Source organism: Macrobrachium rosenbergii, chromosome 55 (assembly GCF_040412425.1).
Source record: "Macrobrachium rosenbergii isolate ZJJX-2024 chromosome 55, ASM4041242v1, whole genome shotgun sequence".
In the NCBI taxonomy this organism is placed as follows: Eukaryota; Metazoa; Arthropoda; class Malacostraca; order Decapoda; family Palaemonidae; genus Macrobrachium; species Macrobrachium rosenbergii.
In genome coordinates, this window is record NC_089795.1 from 15,690,091 (window position 1) to 15,717,624 (window position 27,534).

At 34.0% G+C, this 27,534-nt stretch overlaps 1 protein-coding gene across 36 annotated transcripts in view; it reads right to left on the reverse strand.

Annotated features, from left to right (window-relative positions):
* Positions 1 to 27,534, reverse strand: part of Zir (Zizimin-related) — a 582,703-nt gene that overhangs the window by 449,155 nt on the left and 106,014 nt on the right. For 26 of the 36 annotated variants that reach the window (XR_010852044.1, XR_010852041.1, XR_010852039.1 and 23 more), the window contains exons 8-11: positions 27,321 to 27,486; positions 17,108 to 17,298; positions 14,103 to 14,280; positions 2,663 to 2,695 (exon numbers count right to left, since the gene is read on the reverse strand). Coding sequence is in view for 14 of the 36 variants with exons in the window: in XM_067098449.1 (XP_066954550.1) it covers positions 2,663 to 2,695; positions 14,103 to 14,280; positions 17,108 to 17,298; positions 27,321 to 27,486 (568 nt within the window). In the remaining 22 variants the exon portion in view is untranslated. The remainder of the gene's footprint in view (positions 1 to 2,662; positions 2,696 to 14,102; positions 14,281 to 17,107; positions 17,299 to 27,320; positions 27,487 to 27,534) is intronic. The other 10 variants (XR_010852045.1, XR_010852043.1, XR_010852042.1 and 7 more) reach the window with 1 other exon arrangement.

Below are 27,534 nucleotides of genomic sequence, written 5' to 3' on the forward strand. Positions count from 1 at the left end.
AAATGTCAATTTACTTGACAGTTTGACATACTGTATTGGCTGGAGAGGAAGAATTGTTGATTTCAATGTTTTGATATCGTAAGGAGTTATTCTCATCTCTCTCGCACCAAAGAAATGGATAGATAGATAGATAGATAGATAGCCATCTCTCTCTCTCTCTCTCTCTCTCAAAAGATACTGTTTGTGTAGATAGATGTGTGTTCATAGTGTTTTAAAAATGTGTAGTTCAGTAATACATCTTTGGAAGACAAAAACAAACATATAATTTTTTTTTTTTAAATCTGTAATAAAGGTAATACATCTTTGGAAGACAAAAAACAAACATATAAATTTTTTTGTTGTCAGAGAGATTAAAGAGGTAAACTTTCTATCTTTCTCTTTTTTCTTTCTTTCTTTTGCCCCAGCCAGCATGTTGAATATAAATCGTAGTGGTAACTCTCTTTCCCTCTGCTTTGGCTGGAAAGCTTACAAGTACTTACGTACATATTTTTAAGGGTACTAATGTTTAAGATGACTTGAAATGATATTAATAATATAATTTTAAAGATTAATACAGTAACAGGATAATAATTTAAGGTATATTTGATGTAGGATGATACTTTAAGTATACACTTGGTATTTGAACTTTCAAGATAGGCAGTTATAAGCATTTTTAGAGGGGGTAGCAAGTATTCACGGATTTTAACTATTCGCAGGGGGGTCTGGAACGCAGCCCCGGCAAATACGGGGAGTTTACTGTAAACATGTTAGCCATGGTAACTAACATCAGCAAATGGCTGTTTCTCAATTCGGTTGCTTATGGCAGTACTTGCTGTTGTTTATGACAGTGTCTCCCATGCAGTAATAACTGGTTGTTAATTAAAAGAAATCATAATGAATTCTTTGACAAGTCACATGGTTGGTAAGCTTATTTAAATATGGATTCACATTTAACCTAATGAACTTTTGCTTCTAGGCCTATTCATAAGTCAAAGCTGACTCATATAATATGCATTATCAGTGCTGTCTACTGAAAATGAGACAGGCATAGCCTAGCCTTGTGTAATCTACTGAAAATACATCTTGCACTATACACGATAAATATGACAAAATCATGTTTTTAGATTAAATTTTAATGATTGCAATTTACAGTTCTTTTGTATGCTGTCTATTTTTGAGTTTCACAGCATGTTTTCATTGGAAATAAACTATGCTTGTGTATTTACAAAGCAAGCTTCAGTTTAAAATACAAAAAAATCCAAAAACTGAAATGCATTGTGCTGGCCTCGTAGCTGCTCAAGAACTAATGGCAGCTGATTATAAAATGTCCTCCTGGGTTGTGTGAGTTGCCGGATCATGGAGTGCTAGATTTAAGAGGTTGACTGCATTAACACTAAGTCATATGCATACAGCAGCTCCCACAGGCTCCTTTTCTACATTGCTTTGCAGTAAAGCACGCATGAATAACTTGTCATATTCTTCTGATACACTTCCCATTGTCCTAACTCTAGATCTCGTGCACTGGTCAAAACTTCGAATGCTCAATGAGTCATTCCAGAACCTTGCTAGTGGCTTGTTTGTCTTGTTATCCCATTAAATATCTTCTTAACATCTACAGATAAGTGGTGTAATCTTCTCCCTACATATGGAGATTATTCTACACTTACCTTTTCATAAACTGCCTCTGTTGCTGACCTCTCTACCAAGATGCCTAACTATCAATTACTGATTTTAACCAGTTTTTCTCAACCTTTCCTTAAGCCCTCTCTCCAATATTTTCACAGTAATATCAAGCAATCTTACTCCTCTATAATCCCAATGAAGTGCGTCCCTTCTCACCTGTAAATCATAACTTTCAAATGCTCTTCCCATTCTTATCACTTATCCCTTCCTTTATCAGAAGTTCATAAATTTCATACAGCTCGTTAAATATGATACACAAAAATTTCACCCCACTTACAAGGATAATAAAATGGAAGAAAATTCACTAAACCACAGTTGGTTAGCATGCAAATATAGACAAAATGAACTGAGAGGCAGCAGCCTGGGTGAGCAGTCACTTCCTCAAATGGAAGTGTGGTCATCTTTAACTACTGTCTCAACAGCAGCAAATCCAAACCAAACACTAATAACACACAAAAACACTGCACTCAAGTGTGCACATCAAGGGTTTTCATCAGTTTATATGAAAAATTAAGCTTGTAAATTACCCTTTGCAATACGCTGAAAATTTCACATAGAATACCTTAGTATAATGTCCTACATAATAAGTGAGCTAGGCAAATCGCATGCAAAAGCAGCTATTCATAGTAGATACATTAAAAATACTCCATCTGCCTAAAGAGAACTTCAGAATGGCACTATCAATTTGGGTAACAATAAAAGTATTTACTTCATAGTCTGTGGACTACAACATTCAGCAATGAAGCTTAAGCAACAGGTCACCTGCAAGCTTCTCTCACTCTAACAAATTTAAAAAGTTCTCTCATCCAAGTGTAATTCAAGCTAACAGTGTACAAGTGAAAACACAAATTTAATAGCAGCCACTATAAGTGCAATACAAACACTTCAAAATGCAGATTCTCATCAGAGTCTACTGAAATTTCAAAGTCAACAAAAATTTGGACTATAAATTATAACAATCATGACAATTACACAATTCAACATGCAGACAGAGACTTACAATCCTTGTCCTCCTCATCCTCAGTCTCATCAGCTGTAAGAAGGGTTAAATTTAAAAGAAGTTAATCCAGGCACTATGTTGTCCCAAAAACAAACTGTTAAATTGTGAGCCATTTCATTAGCACATACTCTTAAACTCCCACAAATAGAAAAGAGCTCTACACTGCACTTGGCTTCAGGGTTATTAAGGGGAAGATTGATACTTAGTAAATGCCAAATTCTAAGCAATTACACAACAAAAAGTTGTCAAAACAAAAATTCTCAAACTTCTTGGTCAATAATAGCACCGAATATGCACTATCACTTATTCAAAAAGACACAAACTATTAATGATTACTGAAATTATAGTAACCAAAATTGTAATGGAAAACTCTGATTTTCAATTATACTACGAAGGAGCCTTTTCTTTCGTCTGATATTACTATATAAATATACAGTCATTACATACCAAAATGAGGACTTAGGATCAGTAATGGCATAAAGGTTTCACTGAACTCACCTTTCCCATCCCACACACTCACTACAGCTGTGCCTGTCATCTTTATACATACAGGGATTAAGTGCAAAAATTCAGTAATAACTGTAAATGATGGATAAAAGTATGGGCAAAAAGGTGCATTCATTTCCCCTTTCCACCACAGTACCTGCTTTTATAGACAATGGCCTCTAACAGATGTTCTGGCAAAGGTACATCAACATCATAATCATTTAACAGGTTGATAATGATTCAATTCATATATGCATTATATTAATGTAATTCTGAATTTGCTAAATTTTTCTTTTTACGTAAGTTATTAATATAGGTATGCCTATACAAACCCTTTTGGGCAAAGTAATTATTGTTATCATCTGCTGGATGCCACTGGTTACAAAAGTACAAACTATAATGGATGGACAAATGAATGCGTCATTCTTCCTGTATTTTCACCAGTTGTTTTCTATGCTTTTACTGTGTTCTTTCACTTTCCCTGCAATACAGTAATACTTCAAGTTACACTGTTTCATTTTCTGGCATTTTTAGCTTTACAGCCATTTTCGTTAAAAATAATAGGGAAAATAAAAACTGTCATACATCAGCATATGCAACTTCACAGAGGTCAGTGAAAAGTACTGAACAGCCATAAAGATATGGAAATCAGTAACAGTAAAAAAGTGCAAGATCACATGAAACCAAACAACATGTACAAAATAATATACAGTAATGTACTGTGCAGGACTGTATCACATCATTTAAAAGTTTAAAAATATCAAAAATACTCTTATACATGATGTACAACAGCACTGAAACTCAAATTGTTACAGTGTATTCAAACATGTCCTTGCATAACAGTTATTTGCAGCATCTTGTCTGCATTGAATCTGTACATTTAAGATTTGTTCCCAAGGCTCTGAAAAAAGTTCCTAGTACTACCAGTAATGCTGTTAAGCATCATGCTATCCTGTTGTAAAATAAAGTGGCTATGAAAAACCATGAAAAGGGTGAAATTTTACCTCAATAATGTGTTCTCCTGGCTTGAGTTACATGACATTCGACAATCATTTACAATAAAGCATGGATTTTAGCCTGTGACAAAAATGATGCTTCTGGATGAGGAACACTCATCAATAATGTAGAAGGCAAGATCTATAAAGAAATGGAACAGCTTCCTTCTCTTTAGATTAAACAGCAGACTCATCAGCATATCGCAATAAGCCAGTTGCTGATTTAGGGGAAAGCACTATCTATATATGAGGACATCAATAAGTGTCCTGATGAAAAAAAAAACAGATTTCAAGGGAAGTTCAAGAAACCAGGATTGAAAGGCACACTTATCCCCCCCAAGCACGCTCTTGACTCAGGAAAGAGCATTTTCTTTATTTGAAGAACTCAAGACAAACTTTCCTGTTGAGATTGACAGAATTCAAGGGAAGTTCTGGATGGTTTATGTGGTTCAAGCAGCAACATACTCTTTGCATCAGGATCCAAGGCAAAGTGCATCAGCAAAAAAGTTAGCAGAAGCTGAAATTGCCTGCCATGTCAGCAAAGATTACTGAGGAGCATTAGTTTCTTCCAGACAAAAATTCAATGTGAACGAGACCAGTCTTTACTGGAAAAATGCCAGACTGTTCATTTACATTCATGGAGGAAAAGGCTATGCCAGGCTTCAAGTTTGCAAAAGATCAGGAGACCCTTATACTGGGTGGCAAAAGTGAGTATGACTCTTAAAGCCACCACTAGTGTATCATGCTAAGAATCCTCAAGTGCTGAAAAATTTCCCCAAGGCCTTTATCCCAGTTATACAGATGTTAAATCCCAATACTTGAGTGACTCAAGTAATTCTGAGAATTAGTTCTCCAACCATTGCATAAAAGCAGTGGAGAAGTTTGTTGGGAACAAGAACATACCCTTTGAGATCCTTCTTATTTTAGACAAACACCTGGCCACCCACAAAAACCTCATAAATTTTTATCCTAACATCACTGTCATTCACTTAACTCCAACACTACCACTATCTTGCAAGCACAGGCCATGGGACTGCTGCAGTCTTCAAATATTAAAACCTTTAGTGAATGCTTAGGTAGGATGTAGATGCAACGGCTCTGAATAACAAAAATGCAACCTGTGACTTTTATAAACAAGTATGACATCTACACAGCAGCACTGAATATAAAAGCCACTTGAAAGGAAATTTCAACCATGAGTATCAATAGCATTTGCAAGAAGCTGTGCCCTAAATTTGTTTACTATTTCAAGGGCTCTGCTGAAGTGGATGTGAACAAAGCTTTTTTGACATTGAGCAATAAGTTGAAAATGGGCTGGGAGGATGGGGATTTCAACTCTTTATCTGGGGCAGATAAGCAACCACTGATGAAAGAGGAATTGACAATGCTTCACAAGCAGCAGCATCAAGCAGACATCAGAACCAGGCCATGATGCTTCACCATCACCAAGATGCAGTAGGCCTCTGTGCATGCTGAGAAAGTCCACAGTTTCCATGGACATAGATCCAAGAAAGCCCTTTGCCTTCTGAGGAGATGGATCCAAGTGCTAAATGCGTTGCAAAGATTATATGGCCAATGCACAACTTATCATAGTTGTTCCTTACAGGATTCTTTTGGATGAACAGAGCAGCAACAGAGTTCAAGGCACTGTCAGCTAGTTCTAGCAGCCGACTGCATATCCAAAAAAGAAATTTAGCCACCATCATCAATGCCAATGTAGTCTCCCCTCTTCTTCCAGCCAATCGAGCACATCAACATCACTAATCAAGTACAGTGTACATAATTATTATTTGATGTTACATTCTTTACCTAAGATGATACAATTTTTAAAAAGATAGTACAAAGTTGAGCGACAGAGCAACTTAGTGTAAGTGGCCTCATGCAGCTAATTATAGAGGTAAGGGTGTCTAGGTCATATCTTTAAGGGTTTTTCTTATTTAGATAATTTTTCAATTCAAGCCACAAGTCTTGGAACAAAACAATGACATAAGGTGAGGTAACATTGCAAGTATAACAAGATAACACAGCTATTGCATTTGTGTGGGGAGGTGAAGATAATCTCAGTGAAGGCTTTAAACCACTTCCTAGTTAGTCCTCATTAGTTTCAAGTCTGTTCCTCATAAAATCATAACATACCTGATGATTTACTTCTTTCTGATTTATGTCTAGGTACTGTAATTTTCTATATTTTTTTACATTATTTTTATTTCTCTACTCTTTGCTTTCTGCCCATCTTCTCCTGTTCTATATCTTATACATGTAATTCATATTTTTCTTACATTTAAAACAGAACAAAAAATCAAAATGTCCACATTTAACTTCTGAGAAGTACCAAAGTTAAATCAAGAGTCAAGACATAAGAGCTTGGTAGTCTTACTATGCAGCAAATTCACATCTTACTGTTGCATCTAAAAAAAGAACAATAGTATCTAATCTTACACCAGTCCTGCACATAAAAGTAAAAATTTTAACAAATTCAATTAATAATCTAAAATTATCTTTTAAGTAACTACCGATGTCTAACTTAATAACACATAACATACATATACGTATATGCATCTTTCCAGGTTGTGAACAGTAGTTAAAACTGGGCCTTTCCTCTTGGTAAATAATTAGTTGGTCTATTTTATAAAAAAAAAATCTTTTTTTAATAATGTTCCTTTGAACTTAATTATCCAGAAGAGAAGAAATGGCTCCTTTGACTAGCAATTAATTATGTTTCCATTATCATTCAATCATTAGAAAGCTCCTGCAATTATTAAAGTGGCTTGTGTGTGTGATTCAACTTAGAACTTTATAGTATTTCACTTGAAAAGCAAACCACTACAGAAATAATGATATTCCAACCACAGGAGATGGTTTTCTCTGATGTGCAATTAATTTAATATTGACGTAAGAGCAAAGAATCTGGCAGAATTGTTAGCAAATTAAACTACCATGGCTTCATCGTGGGAGTTATGCATTATGTATTTCCACAAATCCAATAAAAAACTAATTCCACATAATGCACATACAGTATACACTAAAACCTCACTAATCAGGAACCTTTAACCTTTTATCCAATTTTTTGGGAATAATCCAGACAAATTTTGCATTACCAGGTTTTGCTTCCATACTATCAAGTGAATTAGATATCACAAATTTATAACTTAATACTAAATAAATATATCAAAATAATATACACCAAAACTATATTGTTTACAATAAATACAAAAAACTGATTAATTCTAAAATAAAGGATAGCCAAAAGTTTAAAATAAAATATGCCTGTTGTCTCTTATTTGTATATCTCTCACTTACATCACCAATTTAAAACACAACAATCAGCCGATTTAGTCATAAAATTCCATTCCCTAGCCAATTAGCAACAAACAACATCTCCCCTAATTAGTCCAGATTAGCAAGGTTTTTCTGTATTTTCATTAGTATGACCACAACCAACTTACTAAAAGCATTAAGAATACCACCACCACATACTTAACCAATTTGCAAAACTGACCAAAGTGTAGAGAATTTGAGGAGATATCAGTAATTTTCCTGTATTTCTTAAAAGAGTGAATGAATCATGGATCATGAAATTTAGGCTGCAAATCCTAGAACATGGGCACGCTCAAGAAATGAAAAGAGTGAGCTGAAGTGGTTGGATAGCATGATGGATGAAGAGAAGCAGAAATGACAATAAAGAAAAAAGACAAAAATTACAGAAAAGTGTATATAAACTAAACATATAAATAAATAAATAAATAAAGGTATACATATATACATATATATATATATATATATATATATATATATATATATATATATATATATAAAAGTGTATATATGTATATATATATATATATATATAATATAAATAAATAATATAATATATATATAAATATATATATATATATATATATATATATATATATATATATATATATATATATATATATATATATATATATATATATATATATATATATATATATATATATATATATATAATATATATATATATATATATATATATATATATATATATATATATATATATATATATATATATATATATATATATATATATATATATATATATATATATATATATATATATATATATATATATATATATATACAATATATATATATATATATATATATATATATATATATATATATATATATATATATATATATATATATATATATATATATATATATATATATATATATATATATATATATATATATATATATATATATATATATATATATATATATATATATATATATATATATATATATATATATATATATATATATATATATATATATATATATATATATATATATATATATATATATATATATATATATATATATATATATATATATATATATATATATATATATATATATACTGTATATGTATACATCTGTAGACAACTAATTCTACGACTATCGGACAATGAAGATGGCTAGTCCTGTACAGCTTGTAGCTTTTCCTGAATAAATATCCCACCTAAACTCAGTTTTTTTTACCGAGAGGCATTTGCACTCACTCGCAGGGGTGTCCTTTTAGCTTAGAAAAGTTTCCTGCTAGCTGATTGGTTGCAAGTATTTTGTCTGAATAGCATCATTGTTTTCAAATAATTACCAAGTAATGTGAATTGAAATTTATTTACTAACCTAAATTTCTCCCTCAGATATATGTTTTGTTAATAAATAATGTTAACGAATAAAGAGATTATAAAGTATTGTGATGGTAAGTCTAGATTTAATAACCACACCCGCCGAAGCCAACAACAGGAGCTTGTTTTCGGATGCACGCTGCATAATTTTTTTACTTTTCACATAATTTAACCCTTAAGGGACGGCACCCCAGACCAGGGAAACTTTGAGCACGGCAAAAAAAAAAAAAATCACATCAATGGAAAGAGAATGACACGTACATTTACACTGTATAAATAAAAAAATTCTAAAAATTTTTCCCTACCTTCCACAAGAAGTTGAAAATGACTATTTACAACCTGTTGTGGGGCCTCATTTACAAGACAATCGTAAATTTTACCAACTTATATATGTTTTTTCTAATAAATAAATTTATTATATTTTGTAAAATTATTATTACTGCTCACACAATATCAAAACAGATAAGAAATAAAAGCAGTAACAAATTTTTTGCATATTTGTTGAAAAATATTCACGTAAATTTACGAGAGGGAAGATTCAGTAATTTTTTTTTACTTTTACTACTTTTTCTAATATTTCTTTACAATTATCTTTGTAAAATTACATTTACAACCGACATACTATCGTAAAAGACAAAAACAAAAAACAACAGCAACCCCTTCGTATATTTACAAGCAAATTTACAAAAAGACTCATGTGAGAGAGGGATGCAGTACTTTCCTCCTTCAAGTCAGAAGCATTACTGATGGCTGGAAAGACGTCTGTGGCAACACTGGTACGACTCTCAGGTCAGTATAAAAGTTGCCATTAGTGAATTTATAGCATACAGAAGTATTGGCACCTTTCTCTCACCCCATTCTTACCATATCAGTGTTGCGTAATATTGTTTCACACTCGGGCTCAATCCATCAATCTCCCCAATCCTGTTTTACTTCACACTGAGGCTCAATCTGTCCCTTAAGAGTTAACACCAACTGGGATAAATCATACTAAGCATAAGAAAAACATGTTATTATAAATTTTCTTTGAATACCAGAATCTACTAAAAACATGGAATTAATAAAACTCGCTATTGGTGAAAACTTCTGAGGAGGTGAAAGGAACAGCCTGTGGTGGCAAAACTATCCCAGCTGATTGTCATTGTAGCATTTTCCTGATTCATGTCATTGCAGCTTTTTCCTGATTTATGTAAGTGTTGAAATCAGTGTTGTGTTTTTGAGATTACTTTAATGGCTATATCTACAATTAAATAGTTTCTATGCTTCTTTTTGTAGGTGCACACTAATAAAAATATATTTCGCAGAAATTAACAACTTACTCTTTCATGTAAGTTACAGCAGACAATGCGAGATAAGAAAACTTTTTATTTTCTTATTTTGCGTTCTGTTCAGGACACATATAAGGTTAACACGAGTTTCTGCAGATATTTTGAGAAGTAAAGGAATATGTGACTGAGTAGAAAATGTACTATACACATATACATTTTAAGGATTAGTAGGCTATAGGCGTCTACTGTCAAATACCCAGGCGGGGATGGAAGGGAGAGGGAGGGGTATCGCAGTTGTAACTCAGTGAAATTATGAATTTGTTTGTGATTTTTATGCAATTTATGGAACACTACAGCATCCTCAAACCAAAAATAGTGCTACTAATAGAACCTATACCTTTACAACAAAACTAGCAAACCCTTTCTATACAGACTTACATCATAGGCCTACATACATAAAAAAATGTGTAAGACACATAGATATAGGCTAACCAAGTTTGAAATGTGTGCAAGAAATAAAGCTATAATGAGGGAAGTACATTATTATTATGTAAAAGAAAAAATAGCCTCTTCATATTTATAATAGCCTATTCATATTTATCATCATATTTATCATAATGATAAAACAAAAGGCTTCAGCACAAAAGCCTATAAAAGATATGATGTTTCTGAAAAGTTTTCTTGCCCATCAACATTTGCTGGCATGTGGATACCATATGAATAACTAGGCCTACCTATCTAGGTAATTTTATCTAAATTGTATCTAAAGCCACAGGCTGTTCCTTTTACCTCCCAAGAAGTTTTCACCAACAGCGAGTTTTATTAATTCCAAGTTTTTAGTAGATTCTGGTATTCAAAGAAAGTTTATAATAACATGTTTTTCTTATGCTAAGTGTAATTTATCCCAATTGGTGTTAAAATATGTGAAAAGTAAAAAAATTATGCAGCACGCATCCGAAAACAAGCTCCCGTCACTGACTTCGATGAGTGTTGTTATTAAATTTAGACTTACCATCACAATACTTTAGAATCTTATTATTCGTTAACATTATTTACTGGCAAAACATATATCTGAAGGAGAAATTTAGGTTAGTAAATAAGTTTTGATTCACATTACTTTGCAATTATTTGAAAACAATGATGCTATTCGGACAAAATACTTGCAACCAATCAGCTAGCAGGAAACTTTTCCGAGCTAAAAGGGCACCCCTGCAAGTGAGTGCAAATCTGCCTCAGTAAAAAACTGAATTTAGTTACCTTCAAGTTTATTTTACTGCATATATATATATACACACACACACACATATATAAATAAAGATAAAATCCACGGAGGAAACGGAAACACTGGAGTGCTGCGAGATAGTGAAACAAGCTTTGACGCTAGTCCTTTACTTAGCAGACTGAGTAAAGGACTAGCGCCAAAGGCCTCGCAGCACTCCAGTGTTTCCGCTTTCTTCGTGGATTTTATATTTATTTATATATTCATCACGCAGTTCCATATTTTCGTTATTCAGTTACACACACACACACACACACACACACACACACATATATATATATATATATATATATATATATATATATATATATATATATATACAGGCAGTCCCGGTTTCGACGGTTCCGGCTTACGACGTTCCGAGGTTACGACGCTTTTCAAATATATTCATCAGAAATTATTTCTGGCTACGACGCATGTTCGGGTTACGACGCCAAACTGTAACCCGATCCGACGGAAGAAATATGGGCCCAAAACGGCAGAATAATCATAATTTGAAGGTTTTTTTGATGTAAAACTCAATAATAATGCAGTTTACATCGTTTTCAATGCACCCAAAGCATTAAAAGTAAGGTTTTCTTATGATTTTTGACGATTTTCGAGCGATTTTTTTACGACTTACGATTTTCGGGTTATGACACGCAAGAACGGAACCCCGTCTTTAAACCGGGACACCTTTTATATATATATATATATATATATATATATATATATATATATATATATATATATATATATATATATATATATATATTATAGAAGCCCTTCTCATGCTTGTATGCCATGAGAGCATTGTGGTATTGGATGAATGAATATACAGTATATATATATATAAATATATATATATATATATATATAATATATATATATATATATATATATATATATATATATATATATATATATATATATATATATATATATATATATATATATATATATATATATATATATATATATATATATATATATATATATATATGTATGTATGAAGTATATTCATACTGTATATACATACTATATATATATATATATATATATATATATATATATATATATATATATATATATATATATATATATATATATATATACAGTAGAACCCTGGTCCTCGACTGTACTAGAACTTCGACTTAATCGGATTTCAACATGAAATGATGAGTAAATCGGAGCTCAAACAACAAACCGGAATCCGACCCGATGAATCATATGATGTTTGTAGAAAAAAGAGTTTCAGGCGGCTGCCACTAGTTGGCTTATTTAAAAGCATTTAAAGCCCACACATGCTGCTGCTGCTGTTGAAAAACAAGCCAGATTATCACATTAAATTAATAATACAGTATTTATAAGCCGAATTACTTTATGACTGTTATCATAAAATTAAAAAAAATTTCCTAAATTATGTCGGAACTCAGCAGCTTGTGGCAGATGTGATACACCACCAGGGGGGCGCTGTTGTTTGTTTACATCTGCCACAGGCAGCCGAGTTCCGACGTAATTTAGGAAATTTTTCTTAATTCTATAATAACAGACATACAGTAAACGCTTATAAATACTGTATTATTAATTTAATGTGATAATCTGGCTTGTTTTTCAATGTTATCATTATTAACAACAGTTTTCATGTGTACCCGTTGCAGTACATTCTGGTAGTGCCTATAGGCTACCCAGCCTAGCCTATGGCGCTCGGTCTACCATCGGTAATACGGCCGCATTGGTCATAGGCCAATTTTTTTTTATATAGTATGCATTTAAAAATGTAAAAAGTGCTTCTGATATGGTAAGTTATTCAACTCTGAACTTATTTAATTGTAATATGTGAAAAAAGTTTTGTATAAAAAAGGCAAGGTTGGGGTAATGACTGGTGGTCAGGAATGGATTAATCCATTTTCAGTTATTTCTTATGGGAGAAATTAACTCAGAATTCGACAAAATCGAATTTCGACACTTCTTCTGGAACGAATTAGCGTTGAGGACCGAGGTTCTACTGTGTATATATATATATATATATATATATATATATATATATATATATATATATATATATATATATATATATATATATATATATATATATATATATAGTATATATATATATATACATGTAGTTTATATATACATACATACATATACATATGCAACTGTGGTGGAAAAGAATGTTTAAAATGTTAGTTTAATTAACCAAAACTAATAGATAAAAAAAGCATGCTGGTAACTAAGACATTCTTCTTTCTGCTATCCATTGTATATATGTAAAATCTAAAAATAGAGAAAATGTCAGTTCTTGGGCATCACCTATCAAAACAAATTATAGTCTCTACACAGAGCTATATTCCTCAAAGTCAATTAAGCATAAATTTGATCATCAGAGAGGGCACACACAGTAAACATAATGAACTTGAATTACCAAGTAACATGGAAAATCACAAGATAAAATTAGGGCATATTCACTTAAATACATTGGTAGTAAGCCTTCTCCCATTTCAACAAACAGCACTAGCCCAACAGAACAAAAATAAGTTCTTCAAACAGTAATACCAATAAAATTATTCAGAGTAAAAGCAATCAGAACATGATTTAACAGATTTCAGACCCAAAAAAACAATCTGTAATCCCACTTTCCAGGCAAGAAATGCATACTGGAAGTCCTGAACAATGTGCCAGAACTAAAACAATGAAGGTAACATTAAACTATTTAAAAACTAACAGAATTACCAATAAAAGTCTCTTCCATACCTGGGTAGGGATGGAGTCGCACAAGTTCTGAAGTAAGACAATACTTTGGTTGGTCCCGCACTGGTGAAATATCTAGCTTTAGCAAACCCGGCAGACATTTTTTCTTCAGTTGATTTGATGGACGCTTAAGGTCTGCCAGGAACTTATACAAATCATCATCTTTTAGCTTGTCTCCTTCCTGTTGAAGAATCATAGTAAAGATATGCAACAAGAAAATAACTAAAATACTTGCTTCACTAAATTAATTATTGTACTTTGCATAATACATACTCAGTGTTTGCAGAGTACATACTACTGTAGTCGTCTAGCTAAACTGTAGTTAATTTAGTTGATTTTTATACATTAATCCCTCTTTCCTCTGCACTTCCCACATCCACACTGCACTGCACCAAACACTGCACTATTTTTGGTGTGAACTGGCATATGCACTTAACTGCACTAAATGGGAGCACTGCCATTACAAGCACAGTGTGGGGATTGATGTGCAGAGTGATGATCAAACTATGAATGAGGGCACAAAAAATACCTTTGACCAGTCAGGCTAATTAGTTGAACATTGTCTGGATGTTGACTAGCGCAAAGAAAATGTCTTGAGATGACTAGTTTAATGATGAGGAAGAAGGTGGGAAAGAATGTGGCAATCGAATGCATCAGGTGTGGATGAAGACAAATTCACACACTGAATAGGCCTCAGTCCCACTGCTGGAAGCAATTGCTTTTTGCATGTTCCCTATGCTCTGCTATGCATCATTTTTTTGTGTGTGTTTTCTTGCACTGATGGCACCAATACCTGCAAAGCAGCAGAAAACAGCTTACCCCTGGTGAAGAGGCTGGAGATTCTCAGCCACCCTGAAGATGGGTGGGCCAGTAATGGGTAACTGAACAGTATGGAGTTCCAAAGATGATCCTCAGGGATATTCTGCACTTGAAGGAAAGGCTGGGAACACTGTTCAAAAAGTTGAAAAGCAAACCAGTAAATATTGTTTCTTTTTAGAATATACTAGCATAGCGTTGTGAAGATTAGGTTCCGAAAAATTGTTAGACTGGAATCAACTGCTATGAATGGTGTCTGGCACTATGCACTTGAAATGTTTTACTTATTTCATTAAAGCATTAATGATTTATCTCAACCACCAATGCAGTATTACCAAATTGTCAGGTTACATTTGCCAACCAGCTTTCAAAACCACCCACTATCTTTTACAACAAATTGTACTATAACAGAAAGTAAATCATCAAACCTAGGAAATCTAGCAGTGCTTTCTGTCACTTCTTATTGCCCCTCAACCAGGACCATAAGTTTGCACTAGTTTTTGTTTTGACACACACACTTGAATAAAATTCGTTACGTTACAGTACACATAAAAGATCTGTGATTGTTGTGCTTCCCTTCACAACTTACACCAGCTGCAGTTAGGCATTACATGGTAAAGGTATGTCAATGTAAATTTAATATATAACTATATTTTAAGCACGGTAATACAATTTTACGCACTTATCTGTATGCACCTTTTCTGTACAAGATTTTTTCTAGATGGTTGCCTTACAAGAAAGCATAGTTGTGGAGGAAATGGGCATCAAAATTTGTTTACTATTAGATTTACTTATATACAGCATAGCCTATTAATGTACAATACTACTGTACGTACAATAAGTTAGTTCTGCGTTACTGGAAGTGAAAAATATATGGTGTAGTAATACTGTTACATGTCAGATGCACTAAAGACAATTCAGGTTTATTTAGATGTTTCCACCCCTACACTTAGGTGGAATGTGCTAAAGTGTTGTTTCCTGGCATTACTGATTTACATGTTTTACACAATACCCAAACAAGTGCTGAAAGACTCTTTTTACATCTGAATGAACTACGATGTGCAAATATGGTTTACTTATGTAAAAGTACAGTGATTTTCATGTTTGTATCAAAGGGAAAAAGGGGATTGTACTGTATGAATAATATAGTATATTTGGGAAAATGCAGATTTTGCTTCATAGTCTCCACATACTGTATGTAATACATTGAAATGTAAAGTATATTGTTTCTCTGTATGTTTTAATATTAATAAATGTAAGTACATGAAGATAAAGTACAATAATGTAAAGTACTACAGTAGTTCTTACAATATCCATTTGGAAAATTCTACAAGCTCTATTGTGTAGTTTTTCATTTGCATAGCAGTTGAACCAAGGATGTTGGGGTGTACTTAATAAACACTGGTATGCTTCTCTCTCTCTCTCTCTCTCTCTCTCTCTCTCTCTCTCTCTCTCTCTCTCTCTCTCTCTCTCTCTCTCTCTCTCATTATTTCTTCTTTTATGTTATGGTGCTCCAGCCATGATGACAATTACAATGATGGTGATAATTATGATGGCAACAACAAAAATGTGAATGAAGATGTGTAGGTAGACACCACATTTAAGTAACTGACCTTCTGACAAAAATCAAAAGGGTTACCACGGTCATCTTCAGAACATGGAAGAGACAGACACCATACGGAAGAGTGTGGCAGCCTCTGTATGACATCAGGATCTGAAGTCAAAGGTCATTAAGCCTTTTGGGCATAATGGCTAGTTTTCTTTCTTTGCAAATCCATTACTTATGGCAGCCCACATTGTATGGGAAGAATTTTTTCATTTGCCAACTCCATCACTGTTCTCCTGGAATTGGACTTCTTTCATTTACCCTCCCTCCAAAAGTGTGACTCAAGCTATTTGTGATTAATAAGTTTGTAATAACAATGTTTTTCAACAAAACATCCTTAAATTTCCTTTTCAGAATGAGAGTCATATAAAAGTGTGGTTTTTTTAGAAAAACATTTTTTATAAAATAACAGTGGTTCCAAAAAATTTATTATTAAATTTGTCTAATTACTTCAAATTCAAAATATGCTTATGGCTAGGACAAATAGGAAATCAGAATGATATTCGGGTTAGCATACTCCTGGTTTTCCTTCAAAAAACCTATTATAAATCATAAGTTCCAGACCAGAAATAAAAGAAAACCCTACCTGTTTGAAAAATGATGAAACAGTAAGGGTGACCGGTCGAAATGAGTCAAGACAAGCTCCAAATTCTTCAGGGGACCAACTGCGTCTCTTTTCACTGAAACTTCTCCTTTCTAAGCTCCCCCTACGAGTTAACGAGCCTGATCCACTTTTCCTCTTCAGTTCATCATAACTTGATGAACTCTGCTTGCGATCTTGTAGGTAAAATTAATTAATTAAAAACAGACCACAAAACACAGATTAAATATTCTTTAACACAGACAATGTCTCAGAGTAAAATTCAAAATTTCTCTAGAAAATAGTGGAGAGACTAAAAGGTTTCTATTCTGTCATTAGTTAATGAAATTTAAACACATTAAAATAATTTACTGGCACAATCTTAAAAGCAAATTTTGTGATATTATACATATTTTTACTATAATAGACAGTCCCTGGGTTACATCAGGTTTGGGTTGCGTTGCTCCAGACTTATGGCGCTTGCCTCACAGCACTGTGAACCCGGATTTTTCTGTGCCGTAAGTGGATTTACAGAACTGTTACCCGCTTTACAGCACTGTTACCCGGACTTATGGCACTGTTAATAGTGCTGTAAATGCTGTTTATTCCCGTTATAATTATGATGCTTCAGGTTACAGCGATTTTCAGCTTATGGCACGCCACCGGGGACAGAACCCCTGCCGTAAACCGGGGACTGCCTATAATCATACACAGGCAGTCCCCAGTTATCAGCGGGCTCGGTTAATGGCGATCCAGTTTTTTGGGGCTTGTCTAGTGATGAAAATTGGCAATTTTCGGCGCTGATATGTGCAGATTTCCATGTATTGGCACCGATAAGCCCTAAAAATTGCCAATTTTCGCCTCGGTTACCAGCAATTTTCACTTATCGTCATGCTGTCTGAACAGAACCCCTGCCAATAACCGGGGACTGCCTGTATTGCCTTACTACTGTACCTTGCAGTATAAACCCAGGTGCACTAAGCTATATTTTCAAAATTGAGAATCTTCCACATCCCATGTCTATAAAAGCACCTGACGTTCCCCGTTCAATTTTACATTCTTTTTTGCTAATATATGAAGTGAACACAGTAACTCTGTCACTACCCAGATTATGCCATCTGAGTTTTTCAAACCATTATGACATTGTTTTCATTATTCAATGCATTTGGTGAGCTAATTTTCATTTGATTTTGGTATAATCAGCATAATTTTTCTTGCTGACAATATCTGGACCATGCCTCTTACAGGGTTACTGTATCCACTGAACTTTCATTCCTTATCCATTTTCTCATGTTTGAATTTTGATTAAGTGGAAATTTTCATTACATTCACCAGCTTTTGTTTCCTGATGGACAGGTTTTTTTTTTTTACATTACTTAATTCTGTGCTAGTTTTGTTACTGCATAGTTCCTTACTTTTTGTTCCTCACAGTGTTCTCAGCTTCACAGTAACCTATTTAGCTTTGGTTCTATAATATTTCCTTGAGCTTACTTACTGACTTTCTTTGGCAAACTCAAGTAATTTTGTGAGTTTTCTGTAGGTTTCATGTAGTTTGTACTACGCTCATTATTGAGGACCAGTGAGTGTCGTGCATAGCCCTCAAGTGTTATTACCTTTATTATTTGCTATTTCTTTACCATGCCTCAAAATTCTTGTCAGGGTAATCCGGGTCAGACCTGCTGCTCATTTATGACATATAAGGACTCTCATTTCTTGTACCCATCTTGCCAGGGTCATAAGTGCTCAGTCAAGCTTAAATGCAACATGTGCTGCAACTGGTCCGTGGATCAATGGCTCCTGTTGCTCAAATGAGGTTACACAAGCATTACGACAAGTTCTTTAGCGGATGCCTCCTTACACTTCCTACTTCCAACTTGTGGTTTTGCTTATTACACCAATTACTTGTGTGCTTCTGAGGACTGTTGCAACGTGCCCAGGACTGATGATACCACTGCATGCTGTCACCCTTACAAGGGGTATTCTGTCTACTACTTACGATGAATTTGTTGCCTTTCCTCAATCACTACATCTGGATGCTTTGCAACTTTCCCAAGAATCTCTCCAGCTCATCCACCTCCTCCAGCTCATTCAACTCCTCTACTGACTGCTGTAGTTAACCTGCCCTTTACCTTCAGCACTAAGTCTCACAGAATTTCTCCAGTTGTTGGCCCCTGAAGTGTCAATTTCTACTTGTACAAGTTCAGTTTCACACAGTCATATTAAAATCCAATGATGAGGACATTCCTCTTCTGGATTAACATCTCATTGACTCATGTCCTGTCTTGTCTCCCCCATCCCCCTAAACCCAACCTTTGCATTTTAAAGACTTCAGAGTGGATCAATCTTCATCTCCAGCTAGCAAGAAGGCAAGCATCAAGTTTTTAGGACAAAGCCCTTAGCCTTCAGTTTAGGTAGAATATGATCAAACTAACCATCAACTACAACTGCCCCTCAAGAGAAAGTTGAGATTCCACATGTTATTCAAATATTTTATTATTACAGATCTTCAGTAGAAGCTCATCATTTCATATATCCAAAACAGCAAAGAACTACAAGTGCTGGAAGACAAGGTCAAAGAATTCCAAAGGTTGAAAACTCAAAAAACCAAAAAGCTTCTTTATCACCTTTTAGATAAAAGACAGTAGTCAATATTGAAGGCTGAGTGGCTTGCTTACTCTCCACATGACAGGTAATGCCTTCAACTAACCACCAGTAGGGAGCACCAATCAACAAGCTAAATGGCAATACTCAAGCCAACCATCAGAAGAATTGACTGATTGACTAATTTGGGGGCTATCTAGCATCATAATTGCCAGGGGTACTGAAGCTGGGAAAAAGTACAATGTAATAAAAAAAAAAGAAAAAATTATTACAAGAAAGATACTGATATATGATTAATACAAACATATACATAAACTGAAACACTTGCTCCCAGTGAAAAGTGATATAAATAAAAACTAAAATCATAATCTATTAGAAATTAACCCTTTGGCAAAGACCCCCTTCTGCTTCAAATTTAAAAATACCATTGAAATTGTTGCATGTGTTCTCTCTGAGAAGCCTGGCAAGGACGTATATGCCTTCCCGGCCATGAGCCTCAGAAAGAAATTGTCCTTCATGTTCCTGAGTGTGGCGTTCAATAAACAAACATCTCACAGTCAAGGACACAAAAAATCTTCACGGTGGCACCACGTAGGAGAATAACCATCCAATGGACATCATTAATTGATTTGCCATGCCAGACCAAATTCTAAGGAGACTTTATAGTATATGACCAAAGATAAGATGCCCAACTAAGAGAACCTTCTATAGCAACAAAAGCTACTTCTTAAGACAACCTAGCAAGGTCCACATAAAGCTCAGTTATCTTAACACTGAAGTAATGGAACACCTTTCAAAATGGAATGAATTCTTGGTGACATATACTGTATGCCATTCTAGCAGAAAAGGCCTACCAGCCACTGATATCACTAAAGCAAGGGGAGTGGTGCACTTGAGAGGGGTTACCTTGATCCTGCATATCCAACTGTCCCTGATCCTGTTGTTAAATTTGTTTATGTAAAGGAGGGATTCTTCCTTTAAGGATCTCTTATGCCTATTTCTTTTGTGGATCTATGAGCTCCTCCAACATGTTTGGTTTTCAGAAAGCATCTTAAAACATCCTTTTGTCCTAAAACACATCTTTCATGGACCCTTGCTTTGAAGCTGATGTCAACACAATGGCAAGGAGCACACCTGTTCTCAGTTTCAAATCCTGCATTGCTAGTTTGGTGCTAATATGCCCATATTAGTTCAGTAATACCTCACACTAAGTCGTTAATTCGCTGCAAGGCACAATGTAAGTTGAAATATGACCTAGGTCCAATAAGCCCTTTAAAAAAATTACCTAGACACCCTATAAGCCACCATAATCCACCACCTAAAGTCACTAATACATGTACACTGTACAATAAGTTGTTTGATACTTAAATATTCTGCCATCTTGTTAACAGAGTAAATCTACACAACCAGGTTTACAATCTCTTATCTGTAATTCTAAAAACTGAAACATTTTTGGGAGAAAAGTAATCATCTGCAAAAGTCACATACTACAACTATATTTATAATAATGATGACTAGAATAAAAGTGGTTTTGCTCGCTGTACTCAATTAGAGTATATGTATTGCATGTATTATTATTATTGTAATATTGTTATTGTACTACAGAATATAAACATTGTGATCGTACGCCATTTGCATTAAATATTGTTTACATTCTCAAAATCTCGGCTGACTGAGTACTAACAACACCTTCATTGCCAATAGTTGCTAGAAGAAACACAATTTGGAGATACTTCTTGTAAATGAAAAAAGTTGGGCTTAAAATGTGCAAATACTGATTGTAAAAGTAGTAAGTGTTATTTCCCTAATTTTGGACATTGCTTTCCTCAATTCCAGAACATTCTGCAGCCTTCCTGTTACTCACTTTATTCAGCCGCAGCTGTAACCTGCAGCCAGGACCCACTTATGCCCGCAGCTTTAATCGAGTGGTATTTTTCCTTAAGACCTCCAGTGAGTGAAGGATGAATAGAAATGTACTTTATTTTTACCTACAGAAGTACCCACTGATACGGCAAGCTTTAACAGCTTGACCAATTTACCAACACTCAAAAGTATGGTAAACGACGTTGGCAATCAGCTATTTCTCGACTCATTTGTTTATGTTAGCATAGGTTTGCAATCCTTCATCCAGAATTCTAAAACTGGAATCTTTTAATGGAGGATGAAATATCATAAGATATTACAGTCGAAGAGAGAGAGAGAGAGAGAGAGAGAGAGAGAGAGAGAGAGAGAGAGAGAGAGAGAGAGAGAGAGAGAGAGAGAGAGAGACTGACTATTACTCAGGTTAAGTTGTTACACCCTTTGGACCTTGGTTACACTGACAGATATCCATTTGCAAAAGTCGAATAATAGTTGTACTGAGAATAATGATAATTTTAATAATGCTGTTGTTTTACTCTACCCAAGTATACTGCATTATTACTGTCATATTATCATCATATTACAAATATGAACAAACTGACCATGTGCCATTTGTATTCTGGTTCTGCTTACATTCTCAACATTAGCTGACTGAATTTTACCAACATCATCACTGACATTAGTTACTGAATGAAACTTAACTCAGAGATACGTTTCTTCTGTAAATTATGAAAGCTGGGTTTAAGAAATGCAACTACTTTATTTATAAACTCAGTAAATTAATTGAAGTACGTGTGATTTTGCCAGTTTCAGGTGTTGCTTTTGCCTCGAAAACATTTTGCAGTCTGCTCATTATTTGTTTATATATTCAGCCACAGTTACAACCAGCTGCTTAAATTTAGTGGCATACTTTCTTAAGACCTTCTTCTCCATTGCAGGAAGGACGAATAAAAATATATTTTATTTTTATTTATGGAATTACATTGAAAATAAAAAGATTTTAACAAATCAACAACTGTAACGCACTCTTTATAAACGGGTGTTAGTTATGGTAACTTACACTGGCACAATGCTGTTTCTTGATTTGGTTGTTTATGTTAACCCTTTAACGCCGAAGCCCTATTTACAAAAACGTCTCCCGTATGCCGGCGGCGTTCGGTGAGTTAGCACCGAAGCGGAAAAAAGTTTTTTTCAAAAAATCACAGCATGCTTAGTTTTTAAGATTAAGAGTTCATTTTTGGCTCATTTTTTTTGTCATTGCCAGAAGTTTAGTATGCAACCATCAGAAATTAAAAAAAATATCATTATCATATAAAAATATTGGAATATATGACAGCGAAAAAAAAAAAACTCGTATATAATTGTATACAAATCGCGCTGTAAGCAAAACGGTTAAAGCTAATGAGTTAATTTTTTTTATAGTTGTATTGTACACTAAATTGCGATGATTTTGGTACATAACAAATTTTAAAACGATCAAAGCAACACAGAGAAAATATTATCACAAAATGATGCATGAATTCGTAACGCTCGGACATAAAAAAATTTTTTTCTCAAAAATTCACCATAAATCGAAATATTGTGCTAGAGACTTCCCGTTTGTTGAAAAATGAAGCTAATTGATTGAATATTACTAGACTGTAAGTGTTTTAGCTTACAATTGCAGTTTTAGACCATTTCGGTCGAGTTAAAGTTGACCGAAAGTCGAATTTTTTCTATTTATCGTGATTTATATGGAAATATTTCAAACTGATAAAAGCTACAACCATGAGTTATTTTTTGTTGTATTGTACATGAAATTGCGCACATTTTCATATATAAAACTTTATGTAACGACTAATTTAAAGCGGTGCAAATATTACGACAACGAGACGAAGGAATTTCTGAGATGTTCGGCCGAGTTACCGTGCAGACGTAAGGAAAATGTTTTTTTAAAAAATTCACCATAAATTGAAATATTGTGCTAGAGACTTCCAGTTTATTGCAAAATGAAGTTAAACGATTGAATATTACTAGAATGTAAGAGTTTTAGCTTACAATTGCGTCTTTTGACCATTTCGGTTGAGTTAAAGTTGACCGAAGGTTGAAATTTTGGCAGTTATCGTGATTTATGTGAAAATATTTCAAAACTGATAAAAGCTACAACCATGAGCTATTTTCTGTTGTATTCTACATGAAATTGCACACATTTTCATATATAAAAGTTTATGTAACGACTAATGTAAAACGATGCAAACATTACGACAACATGACGAAAGAATTTCTGAGATGTTGGCCGAGTTACCACGCGCAGACTTAAGGAAAAAATTTTTTTTTCAGAAATTCACCATAAATCAAAATATTGTGCTAGAGACTTCCAGTTTGTTGCAAAATGAAGGTACATGATTGAATATTACTAGAATGTAAGAGTTTTAGCTTATAATTGCGTTTTTGACCATTTCGGTCGAGTTAAAGTTGACGAAGCTTGAAATTTTGGCAGTTATCGTGATTTTATGAAAATATTTCAAAACTGATAAAAGCTACAACCATGAGTTATTTTCAGTTGTATTCTACATGAAATTGCGCACATTTCCATATATAAAACTTTACGTAACGACTAATATAAAACAGTGCAAACATTACGACAACATGACGAAAGAATTTCTGGCGCGGACGTATGGAAAAAGTTTTTTTCAAAAATTCACCATAAATCGAAATATTGTGCTAGAGACTTCCAATTGGTTGCATAATGAAGGTAAATGATTGAATATTACTAGATCATAAGAGTTTTAGCTTAAAATTGCATTTTTTGACCATTTCGGCCGAGTCAAAGTTGACCGAAGCTTGAAATTTTGGCAGTTATCGTGGTTTATATGAAAATATTTCCAAACTGATAAAAGCTACAACCATAGGTTGTATTTTGCTGTATTGTACATGAAATTGCGCACATTTTCATATATAAAACTTTATGTAACGGCTAATATAGAACAGTGCAAAAATTACGACAAAATGATGAAAGAATTTATGAAATTTTCGGCTGAGTTACGCCCGTGCGTAAGAAAAAGTTTTTTCAAAAATTCACCATAAATCGAAATATTGTGCTAGAGACTTCCAGTTTGTTGCAAAATGAAGGTAAATGATTGAATATTACTAGAATGTAAGAGTTTTAGCTTACAATTGCGTTTTTCTACCATTTCGGTCGAGTCAAAGTTGACTGAAGGTTGAAATTTTTTGTAGTCGACATACGGTACGTCCACTCGGCACCCAACAGACAATTTTAGTCGACGTATGATACGTCCAATAGGCGTTTAAGGGTTAATACTTGCTGTCGTTTATTCCAAAGTTTTGCATGCAGTAGCAAGTGGCTGTTAATTTTAAGAAATAGTTATGAATTCCTACACAAGCCACAATTTTGGTAAGCCTAGTTGAATGAAAGATTTGCATGTAACCTACTGAACTTTTGCTCCTAGGCTTATTAACTGGTTAAAAGCTAACTTACATATTCCTTATCGGCAAAATCTACCGAAACTGAGACAGGCATAGGAAGTGTAGCCCAGTATAATCTACCAAAAAAACCTGCACATTAAGCATATCCTTATGAAACTACCGAAAATGCATCTCTCACTATACAGATGTTGTTTGTGATGAAATCTTTTGGGACAAATTTTAAGATCACATGATACACGAGATCAGATGATGCATGAGTATATACATAAATTACAGTTCTTTTAGATGCTGTATAATTTTTAGTTATATGGAGTGTTATTGTTGGAAATCAAAAATGCTTGTGTATTTAGGAACAAACGTCAGTTCCAAAATCCAAAAAAATCCAAAAACCGAAACACAGCTTGCCCCAAGGATTATGGATAAGGGATTGTGAACCTGTACTAATCATAAAGAATGTAAAGAATTGAACTGAATATAGAATTTAGGCCAGAGACCAAGCACTGGGACTTATGAGGTCATTCAGCGCTGAAATGGAAATTGACAGTAAAAGGTTTGAAAGGTGTAACAGGAGGAAAATCTCGCAGTTGCACTATGAATCAATTGTTAGGAGAGGGTGGAAAGTAAGATGGAAGGAAGAGAATATGAAAGGAGGAACAGTAAAAGGAACGAAAGGGGTTGCAGCTTAGGGACGAAGGCACGCTGCAAAGAACCTCAAGTAATAAGCTACAGTGCACCGCATGAGGTGCACTGACAGCACTAACCCCTACGGTGGAAGAATGTAAAGAAATACCAGAATAGGAACTAGAATATCAGGTACCATGACAGTATGTTTTATATTTCAGAGCTTTTAAATGGTTTTATTCTGAAAAACCATTACATCACTGTACAGGCATATCATTTTGTATTGTTAACATTTGCTTTATGTAATTTGGCACTTTCCTATTCATTTTTATACTTTTTATGGCTGATTACTGAATGCTAGAACCGTGTACATACCACTATAAATAAGAGAATATTTTTTAAATTTCTAAACTTTTACACTATTTAATACTTTACACCTTATTACTGTATGTAATTTCATATATTTTAACATTTTTTATATGACTTGGCACTTTTTTATTTGATTTATATTTTTTATGGCTTTTAATGTTTTTACTGACCAACGTAAAGATGCTTAAACTGGTGTAAGCCACGTTTTATTTTTCTCATTAATCTTTAACAAAAACTGCCTGAACATTAAAACGACTTAACTGGAGGTATTACTCTACCATCTAGCTGGGATTTGCCTGTAACGAGCCTCAATCCAGGCAACAGGAACTCTGCGTGCCCATGGCTAATCACCAGTCCACAGTATTGACTCCAGTTTTATTGGTTCTTTCTATGATTTTCACACTGCTCCAAGGTTAGTTCTGATATCAAGATCAGTACTACCCATCCAATGCTCAGTGTGCCAGTGACCAGTCACCTGTACTGACTCTGTGGCATCAAAGACCATCCAACTGCACCTCATGTTGGTCTCAGTATATCTGGACTGATACTATGCAGTGCTTGGTGTGTCTGTGACTGGGCTGCAACAATTCCAAGGTTAGTGCTCAAGGAAGTAATACAGCAGGTCCTATCAAGTTAGGAACTGCTTTTTGACTTTGGCAGATAGCCCTGAGTCACCTACCATCCTCAGAGAAGACCATGTTTCGTGAACTTCCTCACTCACTTCAGTGTTTCTGTAAAGGTTTTCTTTTCTGCCTCAGACTCTGCAGCACTTGCTGTACACTAGTTGGGAGGTGAAAAATGATCAGCTCAGTTGAAGGAAAAATAAGCCTCTAGCGAGAGCTCCTTAAACTTACCACCACCAAAGAAAAATAAAGTAAGAACAAAGTAAAAGGGTTCAAGATTACAATTATTTAATTATCACTATTACACAATGAATTTCATGACCAGCTTTCACTATTAAGAGGTGCTAAAGGATTCAGATGCATACTCAGAAGGGTGAAGAGGGAGACTCCTCTACCATGACACAACTGGAGACAACCGAGCCCACTGATTGGTTAACATAGAGTAATGGATTAGCATTGAAACAATACCAGTTATACTGGAATATTTATTTATAATAATTCTTCAATTAGCAATCTAAATGTAGAAATCCCAAGATGGTAATTCTTGCATATATCAGGGATCCTGATAACTATGTATGTGTAAATCCTATATGTAGATCCTATATGAGATACAGAAAATTTTTTATAAAATTCTTTTATCAGTTTGCATTTATGGACTTACAGCTAGTGAATAAGCTCTGTTTGGGTTTAAAAGAATAATGAAACACTCCATACTTTACCTAGGCTATTTGATCCAGAGGGCTGACTTTCAGGGGCATTCTCCCGATCACCATGAACTCCAGTGAAAATATTCATTAAATTGATGGCTGTCCAAGCCAGCGGCATCCGGTACTTTCCGAGTCTTTCACAGCAGGCTACAGCTGAAGATTTTAATTTTTCTCTATTCTGTAGTATAACAAACTTATATTAATTATACAAAAAGGTACTCCAGCC